The sequence below is a fragment of the Lissotriton vulgaris genome, chromosome 9, assembly GCF_964263255.1.
Source record: "Lissotriton vulgaris chromosome 9, aLisVul1.2, whole genome shotgun sequence".
Classification (NCBI taxonomy): domain Eukaryota; kingdom Metazoa; phylum Chordata; class Amphibia; order Caudata; family Salamandridae; genus Lissotriton; species Lissotriton vulgaris.
In genome coordinates, this window is record NC_141697.1 from 397,323,809 (window position 1) to 397,350,355 (window position 26,547).

Here is a 26,547-nt window from a genome sequence, read left to right on the forward strand (position 1 = left end):
TACCAATAATAGTATGCAATACAGTTCATCATCATAGATTTGACTCTGTGAGTGGTTCCTCAGCCCGGGAAATCTGGGGGGGTTCGCAAATGTGGCCCCTATATTCATTCCAGCTGGACCAGATGTCAACCCATTTCTGCGGGCATCCCCTGGCCACATAAACTGTCTTCCCCTGGAGCATGCACCAATCAATATCAGTTTTCCAGGAACCAAGTGTAGGAGGCCCTGCAGCCCCCCCCCCCAGTCTAGCAATGTTCCTTTTCGCGATTGCGAAGCCTAGTGTGGCCCAGGTCCTCCCGCGTGTGGACACATCAGAGGGCTCCCAGATATTCAATAGACACCTCTTTGCTTCAACTCGGAGCTCCACCTCACACACCTCCCTCATGCAGTGGTGTATCAGTTGCCAATAAATCTGGAGCAGTGAGCATTCCCATAGAATGTGAAAGATCGTCCCTACCTCACCACACCCCCTCCGGCCGAGCCCGTCCACAATGCGGCCCATCAGTTGCAGTTTCATCCCCGAGATGTATACACAATGGAGGATTTTCAACTGTATTAGGCGAATCCTGGCCGATATGGCCACTTCCTATGGGGACGCTAGCGCAATCCTCCTCATCTATCTCTAACCCATCGGACTCCCACTTTCTCTGAAGGGGTTGTAATATATCTGGGGAGTTATTGACAATTTTTTTATATGTGAGGGAAATGGCATGTTCGGGGAGGTGGCCATCCAGTAACCTGTCCTTAAGGGGGGATGAGGCTGGGCGAAGAGTCCCAGGGGGAATGTTGGATTGGATAGAGTGTCTGACCTGTAGATAGCGGTAATGCTCTGTGTGTGCAAGCTCATATGAGTGTTGGAGGGAGATGAAGGAAACTACACCCCCGGCACCCCATAGATCTTTTATGTGGGAGATCCCAATTAGGTCCCAATTACGGAACCCTTTAGTGCGGCTCAAGGTGCCCAGCTTTTTGGAAGCCCATAACGGGGTTGCCATAGTCAGGGTGTCTGCCCAACCCAATTTCCGTTGCACAATGTGCCAAATTTGCACTGAGTGTTTGGTGGGCCCGGTAGGCGGGTACCTGTCAGGCTTCGAGTACTGTGCCGCCTCATAGTTCCCACCGGGTAGGAGCCACCGGTCCATTCCATACCCTGGGTCATTACCGTTGCAGTACGTGCCTTGATTAATTGCTGCAAGATGGGCAGCCCAATAGTATTTACGAATATCCGGGAGCGCTATGCCTCCATCAAACCAGCCTAACGTCAGCTTCTGAAGTGAGATACGAGGTGCCCCGGGGCCACAGTAGCTCTCTGAGCGTGGTTTACGAGAGATGCAAAGTAGAACTGAGGCACCAGGTTAGGGTAGTTCTGCAAGGCGTATAGAAATCTCTGTAGTGCCATTATTTTGAAAAGTAACGCCGTGCCTAACAGTGACAACGGGAGCGTCTGCCAGGAGGCCGAGTCCCTCTTGAACCGGTGCATAGGTGGCAGGAGGTTTTTCTCATATCGGGTGGCTGCGTCTTTGGAGACAAAGGGTCATATGTATCAACACATTTCCCCTAGACACAGAATGGGCAAAACCCTTTGATACATTTGGCCCAAAGATCCCAAGGTATTTGAACCCATCGGTGGCGATCTTAATCGAGCAATTACCAGGGTGCCTCGGAGGGTCGCCATAGAGGGCATACAGTACGGACTTGCCCCAGTTTATACAATATCCAGAGTTTCTACCGAAGCTAGTGAAAATGTCCATGGCCACCAGGAGTGACTTGTTGGGGTACGTAAGGTATAGAAGGATGTCATCCGCGTAGAGCGATATCCTGTCCTCCCAACCGTCCGCCCATCGGAGCCCCTTTATCGAAAGGTCTTGTCTGATCCATGGCAGCTAATGGCTCAAGAGACAGGGCATAAAGCAGGGGCAAGAGAGGGCACCCCTGTTGCATCCCTCTTTCCAAACAAAAAAAACTCCCGGAATTTGAGCTGGGCCAGAGGCTCAGAGTAGAGGAGACACACCCATCCTATAAAATCGGGACCAAAGCTCAGTTTCCGAAGCACCGCCATCATATATGGCCACTCCAGGGTATCAAACGTCATGGCGGCATCCAGTGACACCACCACTGCATCCTTTCGAATGGTATGGCAGCACCCCAAAATGCCATGTAGTCGATGGAGATTGAGTGCAGTATTCCGATGTGGCATAAAGCCCGTCTGGTCCGGGTGAATCAGCCTAGGCAGGACTGGCTTGAGCCTATTAGCAAGAACCTTACAAAGGATCTTGGGTTCAGCGTTAAGCAAAGAAATAGGCCTATTTGAGGCGCAAGAGTCCCTACGCTTGCTCTCCTTAGGGATAGCCACAATAGTGGCGAGACGTTGGTCTCTAGGCAACACTCCCTGTTCCCTGCTTTCCTCAAAAATCCATTTAAGATACGGGCTAAGGCCGTCAGATTTGAGTTTGTAACGTAAAATCGGGAGCCCATTGTGTCCCATGGCATTTCCCGAATGAAGGTCGCAAATAGCACGACCCAGCTCCTCCGTCGAAAGCGGGGCCTCTAAGGTTTCACGCTCTTCCTCTGTGAGGGCAGGCAACCGAATATCTGCCAGCAATTCAACCGAGTCCTCCTCCGGCCGGTCCGACCCTCTGCTATAAACCTTTCGGTAGTGCCTCTCAAACTCCGCCACGACCTCCCTGGGCTCGGTAATGACCGCCACCATCTCGGTCGTAAGTTCCGCCACCACCTTCTGCGCCTGTTGTTTTTTTATCCAGCCATGCTATGAGCTTGCCCGCCTTATCTCCCTGGTCATAGACCCTACCCTCCATGTCCCTAAGAACGGTTTTGGAGGCTCTGTGGCCAGCGCCGTATACTCGGCCCTTTTTAGTTGCAACTGGCGGGTTACCTCTGGATCTTCGTCGGCAAGCACAGTCGCCTCCAGGTCCCGTAGATCGCCTTCAGTTTTGACCATCTGCACCTCCCGCTCCTTTCGACTACCCGCAATCGCCGAGAGGGCTTTCACTCTAAGCATGGTTTTAAACGTATCCATAACACCACCGAGGAGTCCACCGTACCATCGTTATCCTTAAAGTAACGGTCAATCGCCAGCGTAAGAGTCTTGCTGGTGTCTGCATTATGGAGATACCAGGCGTTGACCGGCGCTATACCACCCTCCCGTTTGTCTCCGATAGCGAGATGGACCAGCAGAGGGGAGTGGTCCGAAATTCCCCGCGTTAAGTGGGTGGTTTCCTGAATGGCTGTGCCGTGTTGTAAAGGTGTAAAAATTTAATCTAATCGGGAGAAGGAACGATGGGGACCTGAGAAGAAGGTGAATTGACTATCATTAGGGTGTTTGAAGCGCCAAAGGTCGGTAAGGCCAAATGTCTCAATAAAGTCAGCCAACCATGTGTGACCGGAGGGTAAGTCCCTTGGGGGATGCCTGTCACAGTGCCCTGAGACCACAGCGTTAAAATGCGTGTCACAGTGCCCTGAGACCACAGCGTTAAAATCGCCCCCCACAAAGAGCTGCCCATCTGGAAGGGAGAGGAGCAGTTTTCCCGGATCCTGAAAAGATTGGGCTTGAAGCCCGGGCGGGATGTAGCTAGTGACCAGGTTCACCCTACGGCCCTCCCATTTACCCGAGATGGCAGCATATCGACCAAGTGCGTCAGAATCTTCATGATCTACGACCAAGGGAAAGCTACGTCGTACCATTATACCCACCCCTCGGGACCCTGAAGTAAAGCCAGCATGGATCACAAGGGAGTACCCTAATCGATTAAGGGCATGGCACGTGTTTCCCAGTAGGTGTGTCTCCTGCAGGAGTACTACATCTGTCAGGTGTCGTTTAATAAATTGCAGGACTATGGTTCTCTTAAGTTTATCCCCCAGCCCGTTGACGTTCCATCTCAGAATCCTGAGGCTTTTATCCCACCCCATGGTGGTACATTGTGTGACCTGCGGTAAAAGCCCTGAAGTCCCTGGTACATTTCTGCAAAATAATCATCACGGTACGCTGTGACAACACCAAACAATTCCCAACCCCCCCCCCCCCAGCTCCCATCCCCCCAACCCTAACTCCCCCCACCCTCCGAGAACTGGTCACCCCCCCCGGACCCCCCTCCCTGCTTCCCTGCTCCGTAGGTTTCGAACTACCCATATCCCCAATTAGCAGAGTGCCTTTCGCCCCAACCTGGAATGGAGGATGTAAACTAACCCCAACCCCCTGTCACTCCCCTAGGGTTTCTTCTCTCTAAGGCGCGTGCACCGGCCCGAACTCCAGCCGCCACCCGTTCCCACCCCAATCAACTTCACAGTACACTGTAGTGACCACACTCCAACTGAAAACATGCGTCTGTCCCTCAGCGGCAGAGCCGTGTCCTTCGCAGTCAATGTTACTGCCCACCCCGGGCATGCGTGGGCCACCAAATCAAACAATGGAGGAGGGGGTCAACCATAAGAAATGTACGAGTGGACTAGGACCACACCCTCGTAGGGCCATCCTGCAATACCCCCCCACCCCACAACTGTCTAGAAAGATGCGTACATGGCCCACCCTCCAGCACCAGTACCCGCAATACATTACAGCAATAGATGATCAACCCACCCGTTCTGTCGCCTTCAGTGTTCTGCCCCCTCTTGGAGGGTCCCCCATCAGGGACTCGCGGATCGTGATCTCCAGGAATAGTGACTCTGTGCGTCCGCTTCTGATCTTCCAGCAGTTGATGCGGGCGACTCTGCCTAAGCGCCTCTCCAGTTCTCAATGCTAGCCCGGTCCCCAGCTCTCGTCGATTCCCGATCAAGCCAGTCTTGCACATCCAATGGCGAGGTAAAAAAAGAGACTTGCCCCCGGCTATGACTTTAAGCTTAGCAGGAAAGAACATCATATATTTGATTCCTCGCTCCCTCAATGCTGCTTTGACACCTAGGAAAGAGCGACGCTCCCTCTGCACTTGAAGTGTGAAGTCTGGGAAAAACCGAATTATGGCATTTTTATAATGCAAGTCCCCCGCCTGCCTAGCCGTTTGTAAGATGGTGTCCCTATCCCTGTAGTGTAGGATTTGAGCAATTATTATCCTGGGCGGAGCCCCTGGTTTGGGCTTAGGGATCAGCGCAAGGTGTGCACGCTCTACGGTGAAGATCTGCGACAGATGTTTAGGTTTGAGGTGGTTGAGGATCAGATCTTCTAGAAATAGTTCCACACTGGGCCCTTCAAGTTCCTCCGGAACACCCACCACTCGAATGTTACTTCTTCGGGCCCTCCCTTCCTGGTCCTCCAGGCGCCCGGCCATCTGTCTGTTCTGGTGCACTAGTTCGTTATTCCGCTGTTCCATGGCCTTTGTGGACGTTTGGAGCACTCGGTAGTCTGCTTCGTACGCTTTGGCTTTTTCAGAGGTTTTTTCAAGATCAGCGCGGAGAAGGTTGACCTCAATAGAAACTTTATCGATCTTGGTCTCCAGAGTTGCGCCTAGCATTTGTATGGCTGTCATGATGGAAGCCAGCGACGGTTCTTTTTGCCCGTCTGGGTCCCCCGTCGTGCCTTCTACCTGCGGTGTTCCTTTCTGCACCGTATATTTATCCAATTTATTAGACTGAGTCGTGGTCGATTGTTTGGGCGCTGCCCCTCTGTGCCAGTGCCCCGCTTGGATCTGTCACCTGCACTCTGCACCGCCGAGATCACCACCAGATCAGTCTGCAGGGCCCGATCACCCAACAGGCCCCTGTCGGCCAAACCGGAGTTCCAAGGCAGGCCCTACCTCCACCGGGACTCAGCTTCCCTCCTCCACCAGTTGCTACTTCCAGACAGGAGATACGGAGGTCCCGCTGCAGCCCGCCCGTGGCTTCCCAACAGTGATGGTGGACTTCCGGCCTATACACAATTGGCCCCACAGGCGCCTTAGTCCCAGGGCCCCACGCAGTCTATCTAGGGGTCGCAATGGCTCCTGAGCTGTCCACTTCCCCTCGTGCTGCAGTTGTCAATAATGTCTCCAGGGAGCCCTTGTGATGCAGAGAGCTCCCCTGTAAAATAGTGGTCAGCACTTCCCGCTGTGTGCGGCGGTCGTCTCCCCCCCCCTCGGCTACAATGGCCGCCGCTGAATTCCCGGTCCATAGCCGGTCACACCCCCAGCCGGTCGCGCCACAGACAGTGTGCCTCACAGGGCCTCCAGGCGGCGTTCCCAGCCGTCGACCGGGCTCCTGGCAAGAAAGGCTCCAGTTTATGGCCCCGCTCTGGGAGAGCCTCCACTTCGAGGCCGCTCAGTCAATGCACCCGCTCAGTTCTGTGCACGCCCCAGAGCCGGGGTTCCGTTTAGGCCCCAAAGCTGGGGTCTCTCGTAGCGCCCAGGCTGCCCAGCTGCAGAGCCGCGCCTCTACCCGACAGCCGGCCCAGGGTCTCATACAAGCCACGCGGCTCCAGGGACACTTAGCGGGACCGGAGCAGGATCAATCGGCTCCGCTTCCTCTCGCCAATGCAGGGACGCCGGTGAAGTGTAGCCACAACGGATTTAGCTGGATTTCACAAGGGAGAAGGATTTAGGCTCCGAGGAGCTCCCGGGTTAAGCAACCATTGTAGTTGGCACCTGGCCACGCCCCCCTGTGGATGATTGTTGAGTAGTCATCTTCTTCATTGGTTGGACCACGTGCTGGTTCTCGAGATGTTCTTTTTTAGTTTTTGGAAAAGTTTTTCTTTCTTTCAGCCTTCAAATTCATCAGTATAATTATCGTCACTGTTAGTTAAATCACTTTTAAACCGAAAATCTGTAACCACCCTAATGTATTTTCCTCTTCTTGATTACTCTCTTAGATTAATATGGTTTCCCAGTCTGTAGTCAGTCATATTTTTGTATTATCAGCATTTGTTAGTGGAATAGGCTAAACAAAAATCTCCCAACTTGCATATGTTGTTGTTGTCCTTCGGTTATATATATATAGTTATAGTTAGAAATTAGCATTTAACACCTTAAGTGCTGCGCCCGTCCAACGGCCGACGGCACCACTACCTAAGGAGTGCTGCCGTCGGCCGCTGGACGTTCCAACTGCACCTGCGCAATGGAACGTCCAGCACTGGAGCTGGACGTTCCATAGCTGCTAAGGTGTTAAACAACCTTTGAAATTCACAAAACAAAACAAAGGTTTCAGGGACGGTATAGTTAGTTGGACATTTCACTCGCACAAAACCAGGGAAATTCCACTGTTATAGTTAGTTCAGCTAACTATAACTCGCACCCCCGCAATGCACTGCTGATGTCGTCACATATTACATCATTCATGACATGGACAGTGACATCACTGATTACATCACTGATGACATCTCAAATATTCTTCGTAACATTCTGACTAACATAATTTTTGCACATTGCGATTTTTGCACATACATACTGATTTTTAATCTCAATTAAATTTTTCTTGGGATCTATGAAATACAGGAATTTATTCCGACATGTAGTTCTATCATAGGTACTGTAGTGAATTTACAAATAATAATTTTTATATCAACCAAATTGTGTATAGAAATGGTATTTATTCAAATATTTATATATTTATATATTTATTTGTTTAATGATTATTAATCATCCAAATGTCTTAGTTCGATTCATGCAAGCAATTAATGAATTGTATACAGAACTATGCTTTGCATTTAAGCACAGAAATGGTTATTATCAAATGTGGTGCCCCATGAATGTATTTCACAATGTATGCTTGACATCACCATAGTGGTGTCACTATGTGCAAAAGAAATGAAACAAGATAATGCCATTAGTGTTTCCTTTATGTTCACTCATCACGTGACTGGGGTGTAAGCTTCACGAAAAAAACACGGCAAAAAAATAGCAAGCGGACTGCGTATCTGCCAGTGATCAAGGATACCTCGGTATTCGAAACGCGTCTGACGATGGCTGAATAAATTAAGACCTGCTACAACCACGATACTTGGTGTCCGTTTCCCGTTTCTCGGAGCATTACCGGCTCGAGGTCGAGAGATTGCTGGGAGAGTACGACTTGGATATATATATATATATATATATATATATATATATATATATATATATATATATATATATATATATATATATATATATATATATATATATATATATATATATATATATATATATATATGTATATATATATATATGTATATATACACACATATATATATATATATATACATACACACACACACACACACACACACACACACATATATATATATATATATATACACACATATATATACACACATATATATACACACACACACACACACAGTGGATCTGCGATTAGGGCAGGAGATGGGCATGCTTTGGTACTCTTCAGACTAAAGAGCCAGTAATAGAGAGGGGAGCGCTAGAAAGGTGTTTCAACTCACACTCAACCCTACCTTCCAAAAGGTTTCCCTAGATGGGGTAAGTGTAAAAGCAGTGAAAAAAGGAAACTAGGAATAAATGGCCGGGAAGGTTGATCTCCTATGGATTTTGTAAGCCATGTGAGCTTGTAAAATGAGTGTATGATGGTTAGTAGGAGAACCAGGCTTTACCATGCATGCCTTTACCACACAGGTAAGTGCCACATTGTTAAGTATTTGTACTTTAAAATGCAGTACTTTACCATTTAGGTATGTCTTTTTCAAATAACAATTTTTATGTTTTTTTTAAAAAGCAGTTTAGATGTGGATAGAGATAAAGGGAGGTATGGGAGATTTGAGGGCTTAGTGGTGGGTATAGCTGAAGGGAGGTATGGGGGATTCTTAGGGTTTAAGAGTGGATAGACGTAAAGGGAGGTAAGGGTAGTTTTAGGATTCGGGGAGGGAAGAGATAAAGGAAAGTAAGTAGTAAGAAAAAAAACTACGAAAAAAGGGTTTGGGGGATTCCCATCCCAAATTAATGTGTGTATATGAGTGTAGGCATGTGTGTGTGTGTATATGTATTTGTATATTTACATGCATATATGTATGTATCAACTTCTCTCAACTTTCCAAAGGAAAAGTCAATGCGCTCCCTAGAAGGTGATATGCTGTGAATTTAATATTGATTCAGCATCAGCAAAACATGACGCATTTCGCCATCCAGCATCATCATAGTGACAAAGTGGGAGTGCACTGACTTTTCATTTGTAAAGTTGAGTGAAGTTGATGAATCCGGGTTATAACACCCGAAAGTGCTCAACTGCTGGGAGGTAGTTCCTAAGTTTATGTGGACAGCATCTCTTCTATACATCACCATACAACACCAGCAATGCTCTTAATCTGCTCACCTTCAATATTTGATTTTCTAGCAAAGTATTTAATCACTTCATGCTACAAAGTGACAATGCCTTTTTCTATTTTTACAGCAAAGTCTTTAAGAATCAGACCAGCTAGTGCCATCCATGCTGAGCTAAAAAAAATTACAAAAGCCTTTTACCACTCCAGGCACAGTATTACAGCTTTGTATTGGTAAAATACCATCCAAGTCAACGTGGAATTATATAAACAACCCCTGACACATGTTTTACTCTTGTTATGAGCTCTTAAGATAGATACAGCTTTGTTCAGACACAAAAGAGCAGCCGTTATACCTGAAAATAATACCCTTTCAAGCTTAGACTGCTGAACAAATTATGCAAAAAGAAGCAAGGAACTGTGGGTACTTCTTAAGTTTAGATGGGGTGCAGCTCCTATATAGAATATCTTACAACACCAGTTGCGCTCTGAAACTGCTCAGCTCAAATGTTTGTTTTTCTAGGAAAGTTTTTAGGCATAGGATTAGCACAGTACCATTCACGCCGAGCTAGAGAGTGACAATGTCTTTTGCTATTTTTAAATCAAAGTCTCTAAGCATAGAATCAGCTAGTGCCATCCATGCCAAGCTGAAAAATAAAAAATAAACTTTTACCACATCAGGCACAGTGTTACAGCTTTGGATAGGTAAAATACCATCCTAACCAACCTGAAATGAATAAAACAACCCCTGACACATGTTTCTTTCTTTGTTGTGAGCTCTTCAGAGAGGTACAGTTTTGTCCACACTCAGCAGAGGAACCAGAATAAGTCAAAATAACACCCTTTCAGGCTTAGAGTTCTGCATAAATTATGCCAAAAAAAGCAAGGAACTAGTTGCCAAGTTTAGGTAGGGAGCAGCTCTTGTTTGGAACGGCCTACAACTCCAGCGGCACTGAATCCACTCACCTCAACTGTTTGTGTTTGTAGGAATGTTTTAGGTATACGATTAGTACAGTGTCATCCACACGAGCTCGAAAGTGACAATGTCTTTTGCTATTTTCACACCAAAGTCTTTAAGCATAGGATCAGCTATTGCCATCCATTTTTTTATCGATTCACAAGCTTCAAACTTCCCCATTTTCCTGATGGGAGTCCGACGGTAACATTAACAAAAGCAGTGCTTAACATTAGCATTAATCTTCTTTGAACAAAACAAAAGCAGTTAGAGGCCAATTCAAATTGATTTAATACACCAAAACTTTAGCCAATCAGAACAGAGACCCTGAGCATTCATCCTCTGCAGAACCACCATACCTCAGATTTTGAGCACAAGTGTAAATTATGTGATAGACGTATAAAACAGGTGAGCCTTAACAGGGAAAAAGGAAGGTTGCATGTGAATCTATAACAGATATCAGTACTGGAGAACCACTGTGTACAGGTGTGTAACTTGCTTCGTCTCCAAGTATTGCATCGTTTATAGATTCACATGCTTGAATCACAATAGCAGTATTCAAAAGTAGTATCCAACGAATAATAGTGGTGGTAAGGCGAACCATAACACCATGAGATGCAAACTTAAATACTACTAGTCAAACACAAAACATTGAAATGGTACCAAATCTGGAAAAATATAACGTAGCATAAATCATTCATTATTAGGGGTCTCAAACTGGTAAATAATTACAAACAGAATAATACATATCATTTGAGCTTAATAGCTGCATACCTCATGAGAGCAGTCTTCGCAGGTTAGCCTGACCAAGACATTGAAATTGTACCAAATCTGGAGAAATATAACCTAGCATAAAGCATTCATAATTAAAGTTCTCAAACTGGTAAATAATTACAAACAGAATAATACAGATTATTTGAGCTTAATAGCTGCATACCTCATGAGAGCAGTCTTCGCAGGGTAGCCTACTACATCCACCTTACTCTAGGCATGGTATGGCCATTCGCCCATGTTGGTGCCCTGCAGGTGTCGGGTGGAGAGACTCCTGCGAGCAGGGCTGAGGACACTGTGACCTTACGAGTTAAGTGAGCCTTCTCCTTCGCTGCCAACGGGTGTCCAGCCTACTCATGACAGAAGACTATAGTTGAGGATACCCAGTGAGCGATACTAGCTCCCGTTAAGGCTTGAACCTTTATTGGAGTAGAGAAAGAAATGAGCAATTGATTTGATTTTCGGAAGGTTTTTGACCTTTGCAAGTAGAACTTTATACAATGCTTAATGTCCACCAGATGCAAGGCTGTCTCTGCAGGCGAAGATGGTATGGAGAAAAAAGAAGGCAAAATGAATGTCTCATTGAGGTCAATTGTTGAAGGTACCTTAGGAATGAATGAAGGATTAGTGCTTAGAAGTACTCTGTCTTCTAAAAACTATAGGTAATTGTGAAAGCCTGAATCTCATCAAAATGCCTGGGAGATATAATAGTAAAGAGAAATGCCACCTTTCATGAAAGAAATTTCAATTCACACTTATGAATAGGCTCAAATCGAGATCTTATGAGTTGCGACAAAACAGTGTTCAACTGCCAGAGCACTGGAGTAGGCTTTATAGGAGAGTAATCTCTGAATAGACCCTTCATAAACTCTTTCACAAGCCTGTTGGACCACAAAGACACTTGCCCAGAATGTTGTCTGTATCTAGAGATTGATGCTAGGTGTACCTTAATTGATGATTGCTTAAGGCTTGATTTGGCGAGATGTGGTAGGTAAAGCAGAATCTCTCAGATGTCGACAAGAAAGGATGGCAAGTCTGAAAAGCACTCAATGAGCAGAATCTTTTCCATTTTGCTAAGTAACATTTGAGTGTCGAAGGAGCTCGGGCTTTTTGAAGGATAGATTTGCATTTTGTTAGCGGTCCGAATTCAGCGTGGTGAGAAGCCAGGCCAACAAGCTGACAGAGCCAATTTGCGGGTGAGCCACTTGGCCCTGGTTTATCAAGAGGAGATCCTTCATCGGCTGGATTGAAATGGGCGAGCACTCTATTAGGTGATGATGCTTGGTTTACTAGTATTGCCTTGTCCACGCCGGGGCAATTAGAATAAGACAGCAGAGCTCTCTTTTCATTTTCTGTAGAATCTTTGAAATTAGTGTAAACTGGAGGAACGCGTGAGAGAACGTCCTCACCTATGAGAAATGGAAGGCGGTTCCTCAAGACCCTGGCTGATGAAATCTGCTGGTCGAAGAACATGCAGTTTTTGTTGAGGTGTGTAGCGAAGAGATCTAGGGTAGAAAACCCCCAAAACTGAAAACCTCTTATAGTTGCCTCTGGCTGAGTTCCCACTAATGACACTGCTTGTTTTCTGTGCTGAGGGAATCGGCCCATTCATTTTGCATACCTGGGACATGCTTCCCCTTCAATAAGATGTTGTTGGCCGTCAGCCACTGCCATATTCGCCGTCCTTGGGCTGAGAAAACCTGAGATCTCATCTTTCTTTGTTTTAGTAGATAGAACGTGGTGGTGTTGTCTGTCCTGACTAGAACCGACAAGCCCCGCAACCTTGGAAGAAAGACTTGAAGACTGAGAAAGACCGCCTTCAATTCTAGGAGATTTATGTGACATAATGCTTCTTGCCTGGACCACTTCCCGTGGACCTCTAGTTCCTGGAGATGGGCTCTTCATCCTTCCATGAAGGCATCTGTTGTCATCGCCACCTGAGGCACTGCAGACAAGACGTATAGGCCCTGAGAGATGTCTTCTTTGTCCATACACCAGGACATTGCCGTCTTCATCTCCAAGGTTATCAAAATGATGTCCTCAAAAGAACTGTTGTGGAAACTGCCAATATCCACAGGCAATAAATCTGACGGTGGTGGGGTAGGAGACACTAGCATTGGTGAGACGTAATTATCCCACTCTTTGCGGGCATTAGGAATTGTTTGAAAATCCCGTCTCCTAATTGCTGGTCATCACTATCCTGGGAAGTTTCCAGAATTAATTTAGGAGATGTTATAAGCCTGTCTTTCTGAGGCTTAAGCATGGTCTTCAGAGCAGGAGTTGCATCACGGACTTCCTGCCTCGGTGGAGGCTGCTGGGCGGAGTTGGCCTCAGGGATCAATTTGTATTAGTCATTGAGCATCATGCGCAAGACCAAAGAAATCGAACACTGATGTGATGGTTCCCGAACAAGATACTGCTCATCCTCTGGTTCCTCATAAGGATAATGCTCCTGGAATGTAACAAATTGTTGAACAGAGGATGCCCCTATCCGAGAAAGAGTACTCGCCTTCAAGGTAGACTCACTGATCACCTTCCGATTCCTTGCCCTCAGATTCCTGACACTTTACCCTTAATTGTGAAGGGCTGTGTGCAGGGACAATAATACCTTCATCCCCAGATTCCTGAAAATCCAGGAGGCGTGCTGGAGGCAGTGGACAAACTCTTGAAAAGTCCTGAGTCAGGGATCGTTTTGCCCTTGCTGGGAACATTCAGGATGTCCCTTTCCCCTGTCAACAGTATCGTCAACGGGATCACCGACGACGCAGCATTGAGAGGAATCTTTGTTGACGGGACAGCGGTGGGTGCAGCCGTCCACAGTGAAGTGGACGACAAGGAAATCTTCTTCGATGGAGATGGTGTCATCGTTGCCGATATTGGTGTTGTCATCCCGGTTTTCGTTGACGATGAAGCCGCCGACGTCATCTTGATCGTCGACCTAGTGGAAGGCACCGTCAATGGTGTGGATGTTCCTGGAGAATTAAATGTCACAGATGGTAAGTTCTTTGAAGAGGGTCACTTGAAGAGAGTATGAGGAGCAGAAGGTGGTGCTTAATCAGACGGACCAGATGGCTCCTTTATTGATCTTTTTTCCTCACTAGTCTCTCTCTGCTGTGAGACTATGATTTTTCTAGAGTCTCTGTGAGAAGATTAAGATGCTCCCTCTTGCCTCTTTCTAGAGGAGCGGTACAAAAGGGGGTGGTGATGGACGGAGCATCTGAATCAATCAAACACTCACACCCAGTCAAAAGATCTGGGTTTAATCCATCACCATTCTTTAGCCCACTCTGCCACCCCAGTTCAGACATGGCTATATGCAAATCAGTCTGACCCTGTGCCTCATGGGAACAGTCCAGCCCGAACTGCCAAGCAATGTCTTCCCTGGACCGGAAACAAGCTTCCGAGGACCGGTTTCTGGCATTCCAGCCGTCTTCAGCCCGGCTTGTTTGAATCCAGTGGCCAAGTGAGCAAGGGACTCACGTCTGAGCATACCCTGCCACACTTATGGCGGCCAAAAGCGGTACAAAAGGGGGTGGTGATGGACGGAGCATCTGAATCAATCAAACACTCACACCCAGTCCAAAGATCTGGGTTTAATCCATCACCGTTCTTTAGCCCACTCTGCCACCCCAGTTCAGACATGGCTATATGCAAATCAGTCTGACCCTGTGCCTCAAGGGAACAGTCCAGCCCGAACTGCCAAGCCATGTCTTCCCTGGACCGGAAACAAGCTTCCGAGGACCGGTTTCTGGCATTCCAGCCGTCTTCAGCCCGGCTTGCTTGAATCCAGTGGCAAAGTGAGCAAGGGACTCACGTCTGAGCATACCCTGCCACACTTATGGCGGCCAAAAGCGGTACAAAAGGGGGTGGTGATGGACGGAGCATCTGATTCAATCAAACACTCACACCCAGTCAAAAAATCTGGGTTTAATCCATCACCGTTCTTTAGCCCACTCTGCCACGCAGCATACCCTGCCACACTTATGGTGGCCAAAAGCGGTACAAAAGGGGGTGGTGATGGACGGAGCATCTGAATCAATCAAACACTCACACCCAGTCAAAAGACGTGAGTCCCTTGCTCACTTTGCCACTGGTGTCTGAACTGGGGTGGCAGAGTGGGCTAAAGAACGGTGATGGATTAAACCCAGATCTTTTGACTGGGTGTGAGTGTTTGATTGATTCAGATGCTCAGTCCATTACCACCCCCTTTTGCACTTCTTTCTAGAGGAGGCATGAGACTTCTCCTCACTCTGTGAGTCAGAGTCAGAGATGGCCTTCTTCTTCTGTAGCCATATAAGTAATCTACCCTCTCGATATTTGAGGGTTTTTGCAGAAAAAGTACAGCAGTGCTTGCATTCTTTGGGCTTATGACCAGGATAAAAACACTACAGGTGTTCTTTATGTGGATTCTCAGACTATATCATGGACTTTTCACAAGTCTTGCAAGGGCTAAAAAGCTCTTTTTTAGACTCAGACATTCTGTGTGAAAACACAGCCAAACACTCTTCCAAACTGTACTTCAGATGATGGTAGGAGGGGATGTATGTCAGTACAATGTGATCTTTAAGATTGCGGTACTTTACAACCCGGGTATTACAACGCAAGTCATTACAACGACTTGCGTTGGAGGGCGCAGATTGAGGAATATTATAATTTTATATTCCAACACCAGTCCACGTAACAGTAGGGAAGGTGTTGGAATATAAAATTACAATATTCCTTAACCAACAGCGCCATCCTGCGCAAGTCGTAGTAACGACTTGCGTTGTAATGGCAGCGTGGTAAAGGTCGTGCGGTGTAAACACTGCGTTGTAAACGACGTTTACCGGTAGGAGGTATAGAGATAAACTGGAAGCTGCAGATCAAAAGGTTAACAATGACACACTGTGACTGAGCAGAGCTCAGGGAGACTCCCTAACACATGACGTGCGGTTAGAAATCTGAAGTATGGTGGCTCTGCAGTGGATGGGTGCTTCAGGGTCTCAAATTGGCTAAAGTTTGGATATATTAAGTCAATGTGAATTGGCTACAAACTGCTAATGTTTTTTCAATGGAGTATAATGCTAATGCTTTAGCACTGCTTTTGTTACTGTTACCGCGGAACTCCCATCACGATGATGGGGAAGATTCAATCATGTGAATCATTAAAAGATACAATACCAGAGAATCTCACTGATCCCACTCATTCCTTGCCTTTTTACAAGGGTACAGAGGAAAGCAGAAGATGTAATTAAAGGTAATTCCTGTTTGGCCCAGTCACTCCTGGTTTCCCCTCCTAAAATCCCTAGATGTTCTTCCTCCCTGGAGAATCTCATTGTTCTCTGTCCTCTCAAAATCAGTGGGATGTCTCCAAGGGAGTGGCCCAAAAATTAAACTACTCCCCACTTTAATCAAAACTCTGATGGCACCAAGGAAACTAAGCAATTGAACCTGCCCCTCCAAATAAGAGCTCCTTTGTCTCTCACATCAAAGCATTTATCCATTTATCCTTTCATGCTTCTATCCACCCACTGATATCCACAATTTCACCTTTACATTCTGCTTCTGCCATCTTTTCATCATTCTATCTTTCACCATTCCATCCATCTATTGGATATTCCATGCATCCACGTACTCATCACGCCTTTCATGTTATGTTATGTTATGTTATGTTATGCACTTTTGTATTGCGCACAGCTGCCCCAGCTAAGGGGCGTCCTGGCGCATGGCAGGCAATGTGCAACAGATAGCAGAAACACAACACAGATAAAAGATCTATTTAAAAAAGAAACGTTTTCAGAGCTTTGCGAAAGGCCAAGAGGTCAGTCAGTAGCCGCAAGTCCACTGGGAGAGAATTCCAGAGTTCAGCCGCCCTCACCCGAAAAGAGCGACCACCAGCCCGACACAACCTGTATCGGGGGACCACCGCGAGCGCTTGGTTTCCCGATCTCAAAGCGCGGGAAGGAACATACCACATCCATCAATTGATCCTTTTATCCATCCATCTATCCATCACCTCAGTTTTTTATTTACTCTTTTCTATTTAGTTTGTCAACCACCCATCCATCCTCTCATATTTCTATTTATTGTGCCATCCTTTCACCCACACTCCATCCATTCTCTAGGATTTCATTGTGTACTGCCATCACTTCACCCACTCATTCATCTTTCCAGATTTCCATTTACTCTCCATCCTTTTACCCATTCAACCATCCATACTCTCAGATATCCATTTACTCTGACATCCTTCCGCTCACCCATCCACCCACCCTTTCAGATTTGCATTAACTCTGTCATACTTACATCCACCCATCCTCTCCCCCACTCATCCATCCACCTTTTCACCCGCACATCCATCCATCCTTTCATTCACCCATTCATCCTTTCACCTATCATCCTTTCACCCACTCGTCCATCCATCCTTTCATCCTCTCATCCTTCCATCCTTTCACCCACCCTTATATGCATACTTTCACCATTGCATCCATCCATCCTTTCACCCATTCATCCATGCATTCTTTTACCAAAATATCCTTTCATCCATCCATCCTTTTGCCAACACTTTCACCCGGTCATGCACCCTTCTTTTCATTCTCTCTCAACTCATCTTTCTTTCTTCCTTACTTATAGTGTTAATAATGAGCTTTTGCCTGCCAAGCGCAGACCAAAGAGGCCCATATAGAACTCCACCCCTGTGGTAGCTACTAAAGCAGGGGATTCACGACACCCAAGTGTCTCCCTCTTCAGAAACTGGCTATCTGTCTGGGATTTGAGAGGAATGGGCTTCAGAAGAGAGGGGTGGCAGAACACTTAGCGAGTATCACTCTGAAATGTTATGACAAACACTACACAGATTTTCAGAAATGGTGTTCCTCTAGATCCCTGTCAGCAGTAGAGTGTGAAACTACTGATATTCTATCATTTTTACCCAATGTTTTTCAGAAGCAGGGCACTGTCATAACATCAAGGGCTCAGAGGGCAGCCATCAGAGTCTTTAGAGAACCTTGGTCTGCTTCAAGCAAGGGTTTTTATTTAGTGGGGAGACTCCTGAAAAGTTTTTTAATTCAAGACCTACCACTAGATCCAACGTTCCAACTTGGGAGTTACCCCTGATAGTTAAGGCTCCACATTGGCAACCTTTGAACCTCTTATTTCTGTTGATTTAAAGTTCTTCTCTTTAAAGATGGCATTTTTAGTCGTGATCACATCAGCAGGAAGGATACGTCAGTTCACTACTTTGCTATGTGAACCATCCTTTTTTAAAGATTCTGGCGGATAGAGTGTTGATTAAACATAATCAGGCTTTTCTTCGTAAGGTGGCTTTCAAGATGCATTGGAAGCAGTTGGTATTGCTGCCTGTATGTTACCTTCTCTACCCTCCAAAGATGAGGAACTTTCTCATTTACTGGATGTAAAGAGAGCAGTTGTGATTTACCCCCAAAGATCTGAGGGGTTTCGAAAATCAGAACTTTTTTGTGACTTTTCGTGTTGGTAAACAGGAACAGAAAGATTCCAATATTACGTTGAGTAGATGGATCAGCTTAACTATTGCTTTGGTGGCATATTCTTTGAAGAAATACAAGGGAGATCCACAAAGGGGATGGCAGCCTCCAAGGCTGAAGCTCAAGGAGTTCCTTTGTCTCAAATTTGTCAAGCACCCAATTGGGCTTTAACTCAAACTTCTGCTAATGGTCGAAATGTGTTACATTTACTGCAACATATTACTGTTCTTACATAATCTATTTCAATGTTTAGTGCACTGAGCAAAAATGAATGAGCATGATTTCTGTACTAGTTATTTCATAGGTGTGCTCGAGTTGGTCGTGAGGGCCAGTTTATGCTTTGTTAATCCTCAAAAGTAATGGCTCAGACAAGGACATGGGACGTAGGGACAACGCCCAGTTAGCTACCAATAAATCTCATTAGCCTGAGTCCCTATTGCCTTCATCTCCGTCATTCTGACTGTTAGACCTCACTTCCTTGGCATGGGATTCGCTTGTCTTTTTTGCTTTCTGACCTCCTGTGTTGCTGACTTCATTTTTTCTGGCTTTAGGAATCTGATCACTTTACCACTGCTGACCAGTAATAAAATGCACGTGCTATGTCCCTAAAACATGGTAAGATTGGCTTATCCACAACTGGCATATTTTATTTTATTTTTTTTAAATTTTTGTAAACCTTTATTGTGCATGAGAATAGAACAAATACGGGCCCACAACCATCAGGCCGGCCACGATACTTTTGAGCACAAGTGCAAGCAATATAATTTCTCAGCGGCATCAGGTTGATGAGCAGCAATCAATTAACAGTACACTGAGTAAATTCGTGTCGCCGAGAAACAGGAGCATTGAAGGTTAATTTTTAAATTTTTTCGGACGTAAATATAAAACAGTGAAGAATAGAAACCAAGGAGAACTAAGTCCGTACAATTACATCACAGCATGAGCAGGCAAGAGCATCACATGAAACCAACCGTGAAAGCTACTACTCAGGCAGTATGGCGGTTCAGAGTAAAACAACAAGATCACCATTTAACAATTATACGCCATGTACAGCGCAGCCCACTCCCTACTAATCCCTATCTCGGACCCAGAACAGAAATAAGGTAAGAAAAGCGCAGAAAGATAGAGAAAAATAAGGCCCATAGAAACCAATGTATAAAACTAAAACCCTCCCCCCACCCTACACCAATGCGGAGGTTACGGCCTACCCCCCCCCCGGCAGTGTGTCTGTCGCCCGCTAAAGAACCCGAAATATAGACAAAGGAAAGAGGAAAAGAGGGAGGAATCCCTAATAAAGAAGAAAAAGAAAGAGTAAATATAACTCCTGAGATATAGGGAGGAAGAATAGAGAAGTCTAATCTATACCTCCCAATGAAGAAAAAATGAGGGGAGGAGCCAACCGAACATTAAGTCTCTCGGACACCCCAACCATACAGAAACTCCCATCCCTTATGTCGCAAAAAGAATAGAGAATATGCTGTACGGAGTAAAAATAGGGAGAGATCACAAGTTCCATATCAGCACGCAATTAAAGGGTGGCCCATCCCGAAACCCCACCCGCCATGCAAGTCAATTCGTCACATCCCCTCATGTGTACCAGCGAAAAACAATAAACTGTGAACATCATACAGAGCAAGGAGAGTCACACTAGTATACATTGAAGAAGCGTTTCAAACCGAGACTACGCCAGCCAGGAATGTACAATTCTTCAGGAGGAATCCGCTAACCCTGGCCAGTCCGCACTCGTCCCCCCGGCCAAAATCCACGTAGGGCAATCCCCACTGGCAGAACAAAGGGACAAGATGGCCGCTCTCGGCAGGGAGATGTTGTTCCGAAACAAAATGGACGGGACCATCCTCGACCAGATCCATGTACCCCACGGAATAGCGCCAACAGATTCTCCCAAAACTGTAAAATAATGAGAGTCAGAAGCGGAGCCAAATGAGCATGGGCACTCAGACTAAGTAGTCGATGCGTGTGTGGCGCCACTCCCAGAGGCAGCAAAGTCTCGGCAGAAAGCATGAGCTCCGATAGAGGCGGAAACAGTGTAGCGCTGATGGAGTTAATGGGCACCAAGTCTCGGCCGCCAACACTGCCAGAAAGCTGAATTGTAGAACACTCCTGCGGCAACAATGTAGCCCGGTCCGGAGTAAGGATAGACAAAGCGTCCCAGTGAGAGAAGCAAACCGGTGGTGTGTAATCCGCCCCGGGCGTAGCAGCCTCAAGTTTCTCGCACAGCGACAGAAAGCCCACACGCATTTCTTCACGCAGATCGTGAATTGCGTCGAGAATAGAGCCATAGGTTAGAGCGGCCGGGGGTTCCATCTTCGCCACGGTCACAGGCGCGGCCCCCGAGGCAGGACAGCACCCAGGGCGCCGCAGCACAGTCCAGTTCTTATCTGAGGCAACTTTAGCATACAGCGCAGTTGGATCAGCCATCGCAGCTGCTCCACCGGGGGAAACACAGGGGCGCATAGGCACAAGTACCGCCAAAACAACAAGGACTCAAGTCGCTATGTCAGGGCGGACACGCCAGCAGTGGATGACCCGCAATAGAAGCCCCACGATGGTAACAACGGAGCGGAAGCAGGCTTGTGAGGGACTTGTGGTATTCAAGTGTCCGCCATCATGGGGGTGGCGCAGCGTACCTCACTTGTAGGTCCCTGTAGCGGAGGCACCCGTGAAAACTCCCGGTCTGCAGGCACCCAGTGAACAAGTGAAGGGCAGGCGCGGACAGTAGTAGATAGTAGCGCCAGTCAGGGCGCCCGAGTCACTTCGGATCCATAACCCCTCGTAGTTCCGGCAGCCGCCATGTCCGTATCCCAGCCTGGGTCTCGGTCACAGGGTAGAGACGGACGCCGCAGATCACTCGGCAATATAGCGGGTTCTCAGGCAGGCAGGGACCTCGGGAGAGCACCATTCAACGCAGCTCTCTTTCCCCGTCCTCTCGCTGGCACTCCGTGGCAGGAGAAAGGTCAGGATGTCGTCGCGAGGAACAAAGGATCGGGGAGCCGAGAGACTACACGTCCGTTCCCATCGCCATCTTGGCTCCTCCCCCCCACAACTGGCATATTTATTTATTTGTAAGTCCCTAGTAAATTGCACTACATATGCCCAGGGCCTGTAAATTAGATGCTACTAGTTGGCCTGCAGCACTGATTGTGTCACCCACACCAGTATCCCTTTAAACATGTCTCAGGCCTACTATTTTAGAGCCTGTGTGTGCAGTTTTAAACTGTAATGTTGACCTAGCAAGGTAACCAACTTGCCAGGCCCAAACCTTCCTTTTTAACACATATAAGTCACCCCTAAGGTAATCCCTGTAAAGCTCCAAAGGCTAAGTGCAGTCTATTTAAAAAGTTGGATATGTACTTTTAAGTTTTACAGCTTCAGGTACTGAAAAACTCTTAAAATAATTTTTCACTACTGCAAGGCCTAACTTGACCATAGGTTAACATTGTGATTACCTTATTCCATCCATCTTATAAGTGTAATATCTAACTGGTACAAGACAGAAATTTCAAGTTTGGTGTCTCTGGATTCACAATTTAAAATCACAACTTATGGTGGTAAGGTTTTAAATTGCATGTCTGTTAATGTCATTTTTTTCTTGAACTATTCTGTGCCTCTGCCTATCTCTGAATTCACTATTGGGTGGATGACAGGTGGGCTTTGTACATTTCCTCAAGACAGTGACACACAAAGGGAACTGAGGTGTGACATTCACATTCTGATGGCCCATCACCGGGTTGATAGGTCTTCCTGGGCAAGGTGGGAGGGAGAAGTTGACACTTGCACCTAAATAAGGCGGTGCCTGTATCCACACAAAGAGTTGCATACGCCCCTGTGAGTCTGAATCAATGCAGGGACCTTGTGTACTTCAAATGCCTCTCTTTGCAGTCTCCCCCACTTCAAACACACAACTGGGTATAAGTACTGGACCACTAACACCACCAACTCAGTACACTGTGGACCTGAGGACACACTGCCAGGATGAAAGACTTCTGTACTGCTGAAAGGACTGACACTCTGCTGGACTCTGCTGGATTTTCTGGACTCCTACTCTGCTGTGCCTGCCCTGCTACCAGCTGCCCCTTGCCCCTTGGTGAGAAGGACTGTACCTGAATCTCTACATCCCCAGAACCAAGTGACCCTAAGGGTTTGGCTCCTGTTTGAAGTCTCAGGGACATCAAAGACTTCGATCAACTCTGCTTCAGCTGCTGGACTCTGCAGACTGTGAGTCCTGCTCTGCAAGAGGTGCCAATCCCGTCCTGGGTCTGTCTTCAAGAGGGTTTCTGCAGCTGTTGTCTGCCAATGTCCATGCATTGCCTGCTTTGCACCGGTCGGTACCGACGCGTTTGCCTTTGACGCCGATGCAGTGCCGTTTCATAGACTCCACAGTGTTGACAGATTGACTCGACAATGCAGTTTCTTCATCGCAAGGGGTTCGATGACGATGCGAGATCCAACTGCGAGGCTTGTCGACGACACAGTGACTTCATCGTAATGCGAGGCTCAATGAAAAGGCATTGTCTACATCATAAGGGGTTCGATGACGATGAGGGATCTGACTCTGAGGCTCATTGACTATGCAGTGCCTTCATCCTAAGGGGTTTACCGATGACGCAGGACCTGACTGCGTGACTCGGAACTGATGAAGTTGCTCCTCGACGTCGACACATCCTATGGAAGGGTACTGTTTTAAGGGGGGCCTGCATGGCTTCTGTATCCAACATGGGCTCCATTGCGGTTGGCCTAACTTTTCAGATTTAACCCGGTCCAGTGAGACCAGATGTCCCCGGTTGGCACTTTATGCTTTTAAACGTAATATTTGAAAACTCATACCTTTGGTTCTATTAATGTGATTTCTGTCATGTTGGTCTTGTTTTGTTCATTAAATTAAGCTCTATGTTTCTAACCTGGTGCGGATTATTTTTGAGTGGTGATTTTATTGTTTTACTGTAATAAGTGTTGCACAAATACTTTTCACATTGCCTTTTAAGTTAAATCTCACTGCTCTGCGTCAAGCTCCGGGGTGGCTGGCCACGGTTCGTGGGTGGGTGGAGGGGCGCGCAGGGGGGATTGCTCGTGGGATGCTCTGAAAAATAAAATGAAACAAATAAAAAAGGTACCTTGCCGTCGCTGCCGCCGGATCCCACGTCTTCTCTCCTGCTGCCTATGTCTGACTCCAGGTCAGAACAGGAAGCAGATAGCCAGGTTCCCACCCCTAAGCCAATCACAATGCCCCTTATAATTTCTTTTAGAAAATGTATTAAGTGACTTGCCATAGTGTTTACAAATAAGGGATGTAAAAAATACATCCATGTTAATGCGCGTGAGAGCAACTTGGCTCCATGCTCAGGAGAACTGGGTAGTATATTGAAATACAGGTATCTTCTGCATACCGAACACCGTTGGCTACACAGTTTTTTTCAAAAGCGCAGATTCCGAGTCCTAGCTCAGTTGTCACACAGTGTTCTCATGTATGTTGTTTTCTGTGTAAATCATGAAAGCTGATTGGCTGAAGGAAGTTAGCATAAAAGATAAGGTCAAACCATGAAGACAACCCGTTTCCTCACTGTCCTATATAATGTTTCTATTCTGATTTGACCCATGCTACAATTGCTTGTCATGTCTTTTATTTTCTTGTAGCTGACCCTGCTGTGTTTGTTGTCTTGCAGAAGCAGTGGGTGTGCTCCTTTCTGGAGGATGTGCTGGGATGTTGGCATGGACTTTAGTCACACCCATGGATGTTATCAAGGCACGTCTGCAGGTGGATGGCCTGGGACAGCGGAAGTATCGGGGAGTCCTTCACTGCATCACGAAAAGCGTCAAACAGGAGGGCGTGAGGGTGCTCTTCAAGGGGCTGGGGCTCAACTGCCTGCGTGCTTTCCCAGTAAACATGGTGGTATTTTTCACATACGAAACGATATTGAAGCTGACAAAACAGTTAGCCACCTAAAAACATGTTGTACAAATACAAAAACTCATCACCTATTTGCAACTCCTTGGTGAGTCTGTCAGGAACTGAGGTAGTTGCTCAGTGGTGCTGGAACAATTTTTAGAGCAACGGAGTTGGCCAGTAAGGTCACTCTCTAAAAGCAATGGTGGTTATGTGGCAGGCTGTCTTTGAAAACACCACAAATCCTGCTTAAATGAAATGATTCGATACCCCCTTTATTGTTCACTCTCCATCTAAACCATTTAACTCCTTCGACGCTCATGACGAGCTCAGCTCGTCATGATATAACCTCTCAAACACTCATGACGAGCTGAGCTCGTCATGAACAATGGGAAAACCAAGACTCAGCACAGGAGGAAAATAACACTAGCATCGATGGTGTTAAAGTTTTATGGGAGCGCTCCAGGACCCCTTGCATCAGTGCTTAATTTGAACCGATGGTTTCCGACGCTCGCACTGGCACTTAATTGTCTACATCAGCACTTATGACAATCTGCCACATGGTGGTGCTGTTCGACTGATTTAGAGATGAGCACAACAACAGTTGTTTACTAATTTAGTATAGATTAAAAATGACTAATACTTGACACAAAAGCTATTCTTATAGCTTGCTTTTGGGGCCTGGAACCGTCTAGATTGCCACACTTGTAGGAGTCTGATTGTTAGTAGCTGTGTTGGTACAGTAATTGACAGCGTTGGCTGGGGCAATTAATGGTGCAAGCTGCAGTGGCCTTCTGAGAGCCCTGGAACTCATTATTTTGCAAATCAAGCACTGCCTTACATCCGTAGTTCCAGCGCCTCAGTGGTGGCTAAATAGGGAAAATTGCTGCGCAAATTGCAGCACACCGCATGCCAGCGATTTTTGACACAATGTCAAAGAGAGCAGCAACTAAATGGTCGGTATAAGGCTCTTTGTTGTACTATGTTCGGATAGAGGATTTTCTCCATTGCGTACAACCACAGGAGCAAAGCTAATATTGTTTATCCAAGTTATGTAATTTTATTTGCTTATCCCTTTCTTCATTAACTATTTAATATTATTTCTAGAATGCATTTCTTTTACTTGTGTAACTGCTGCTACAGCGTACAATATTGTGTTGCATTATTTAATTTCCAAAACCCATGATATATATATTTATGACATGTCAGTGAAAATAAAGGTTGGCCTATAAATTGCACTACTAAATACAGATTTATGCTTTTATTACCACATTGCAAAGTTAAAATGTTGGGGTCTTTGTTCCTACCACAATGGGTTGGTGGTTATATTTATTTCACTTCTCTATCTTCACTGCACCACAGTTGGACTTATGGAATGAGATTTTACACTGGGTTTAGTTCAATGGCTCTGTCTATACCTAATTCACGTGAGAGACCAGCTTGCATGCTCCACCTATGAAGATGTGAAAACTGATATGCTGTTTGCTACCATGGATGATGCAGGGGAGGGCCATTATGAACAGTGGTTAATTTGTGCCAGTAGTTGCTGTTGGTGGTGGGCTCCAGCACCAGCCGCGGCTGCTGCAGGTAAGAGCGGTGGGGAGAATTTCGAGAAACAACCACGACAAAAAATTAATTATTTATTTAATTGTTCACCATGCTCGTCACTGGAAATCCCCCCCCCCCCCCCACCCTGCCCCACAGCCCCACCTCTCTTACCTGCAGCGGCCGCGGCTGTTCAGCACTCTTTTTGAGAACGTATTTTTCGTCCTGAGGCACTGGCCACAAATGAGGAAGAGAGAGAAGACAGAAAAGGGAAAAAAAGATGAAAAAAATAGCAAAAAAGTGACAAATGGAGAGAGCTGGAAATAAAGAGAAACTCCAAAAAAGTCGATAAAAAAGACAAAGAGCAGGGTGAGGGAAACCCCTCAAAGGGAAAGGAAAAGAGGAAGGCCAACAAAACAACCGACTGCAAGGAGAAGGGCTACACCTTAAGCCAGATTGAAAGAAAAGTCCAGGGCCGAGATGCCTGGAGAGTCCTGGTTGATCACCTATACCCTAAGAGAGGTAGGCATAAGTAAATGAGTAGTGTGATGGAAAAAGAGAAATGAGGTAGGTTCAAATCTAGGCAGGCGTGATATTTGGCAAACATGGCCTTTGCCAGTGCCAGAAGTCGTTTCTAAGAAAATCTCTGGTCTCCTGCACTTATTGCTTTACAAATTAAGCGTTGATGCATGACCCCCTCAAATCT

General features: G+C 46.4%; 1 protein-coding gene across 2 annotated transcripts in view; it reads left to right on the forward strand.

Annotated features, from left to right (window-relative positions):
* Positions 1-25,542, forward strand: part of SLC25A47 (solute carrier family 25 member 47) — a 130,456-nt gene extending 104,914 nt beyond the window's left edge. For both annotated transcript variants that reach the window (XM_086937807.1, XM_086937808.1), the window contains one exon: positions 24,076-25,542. In XM_086937807.1, the coding sequence (XP_086793933.1) occupies positions 24,076-24,356 (281 nt within the window). In that variant the 3' untranslated portion in view covers positions 24,357-25,542. The remainder of the gene's footprint in view (positions 1-24,075) is intronic.
* Positions 25,543-26,547: the final 1,005 nt, after the last annotated feature.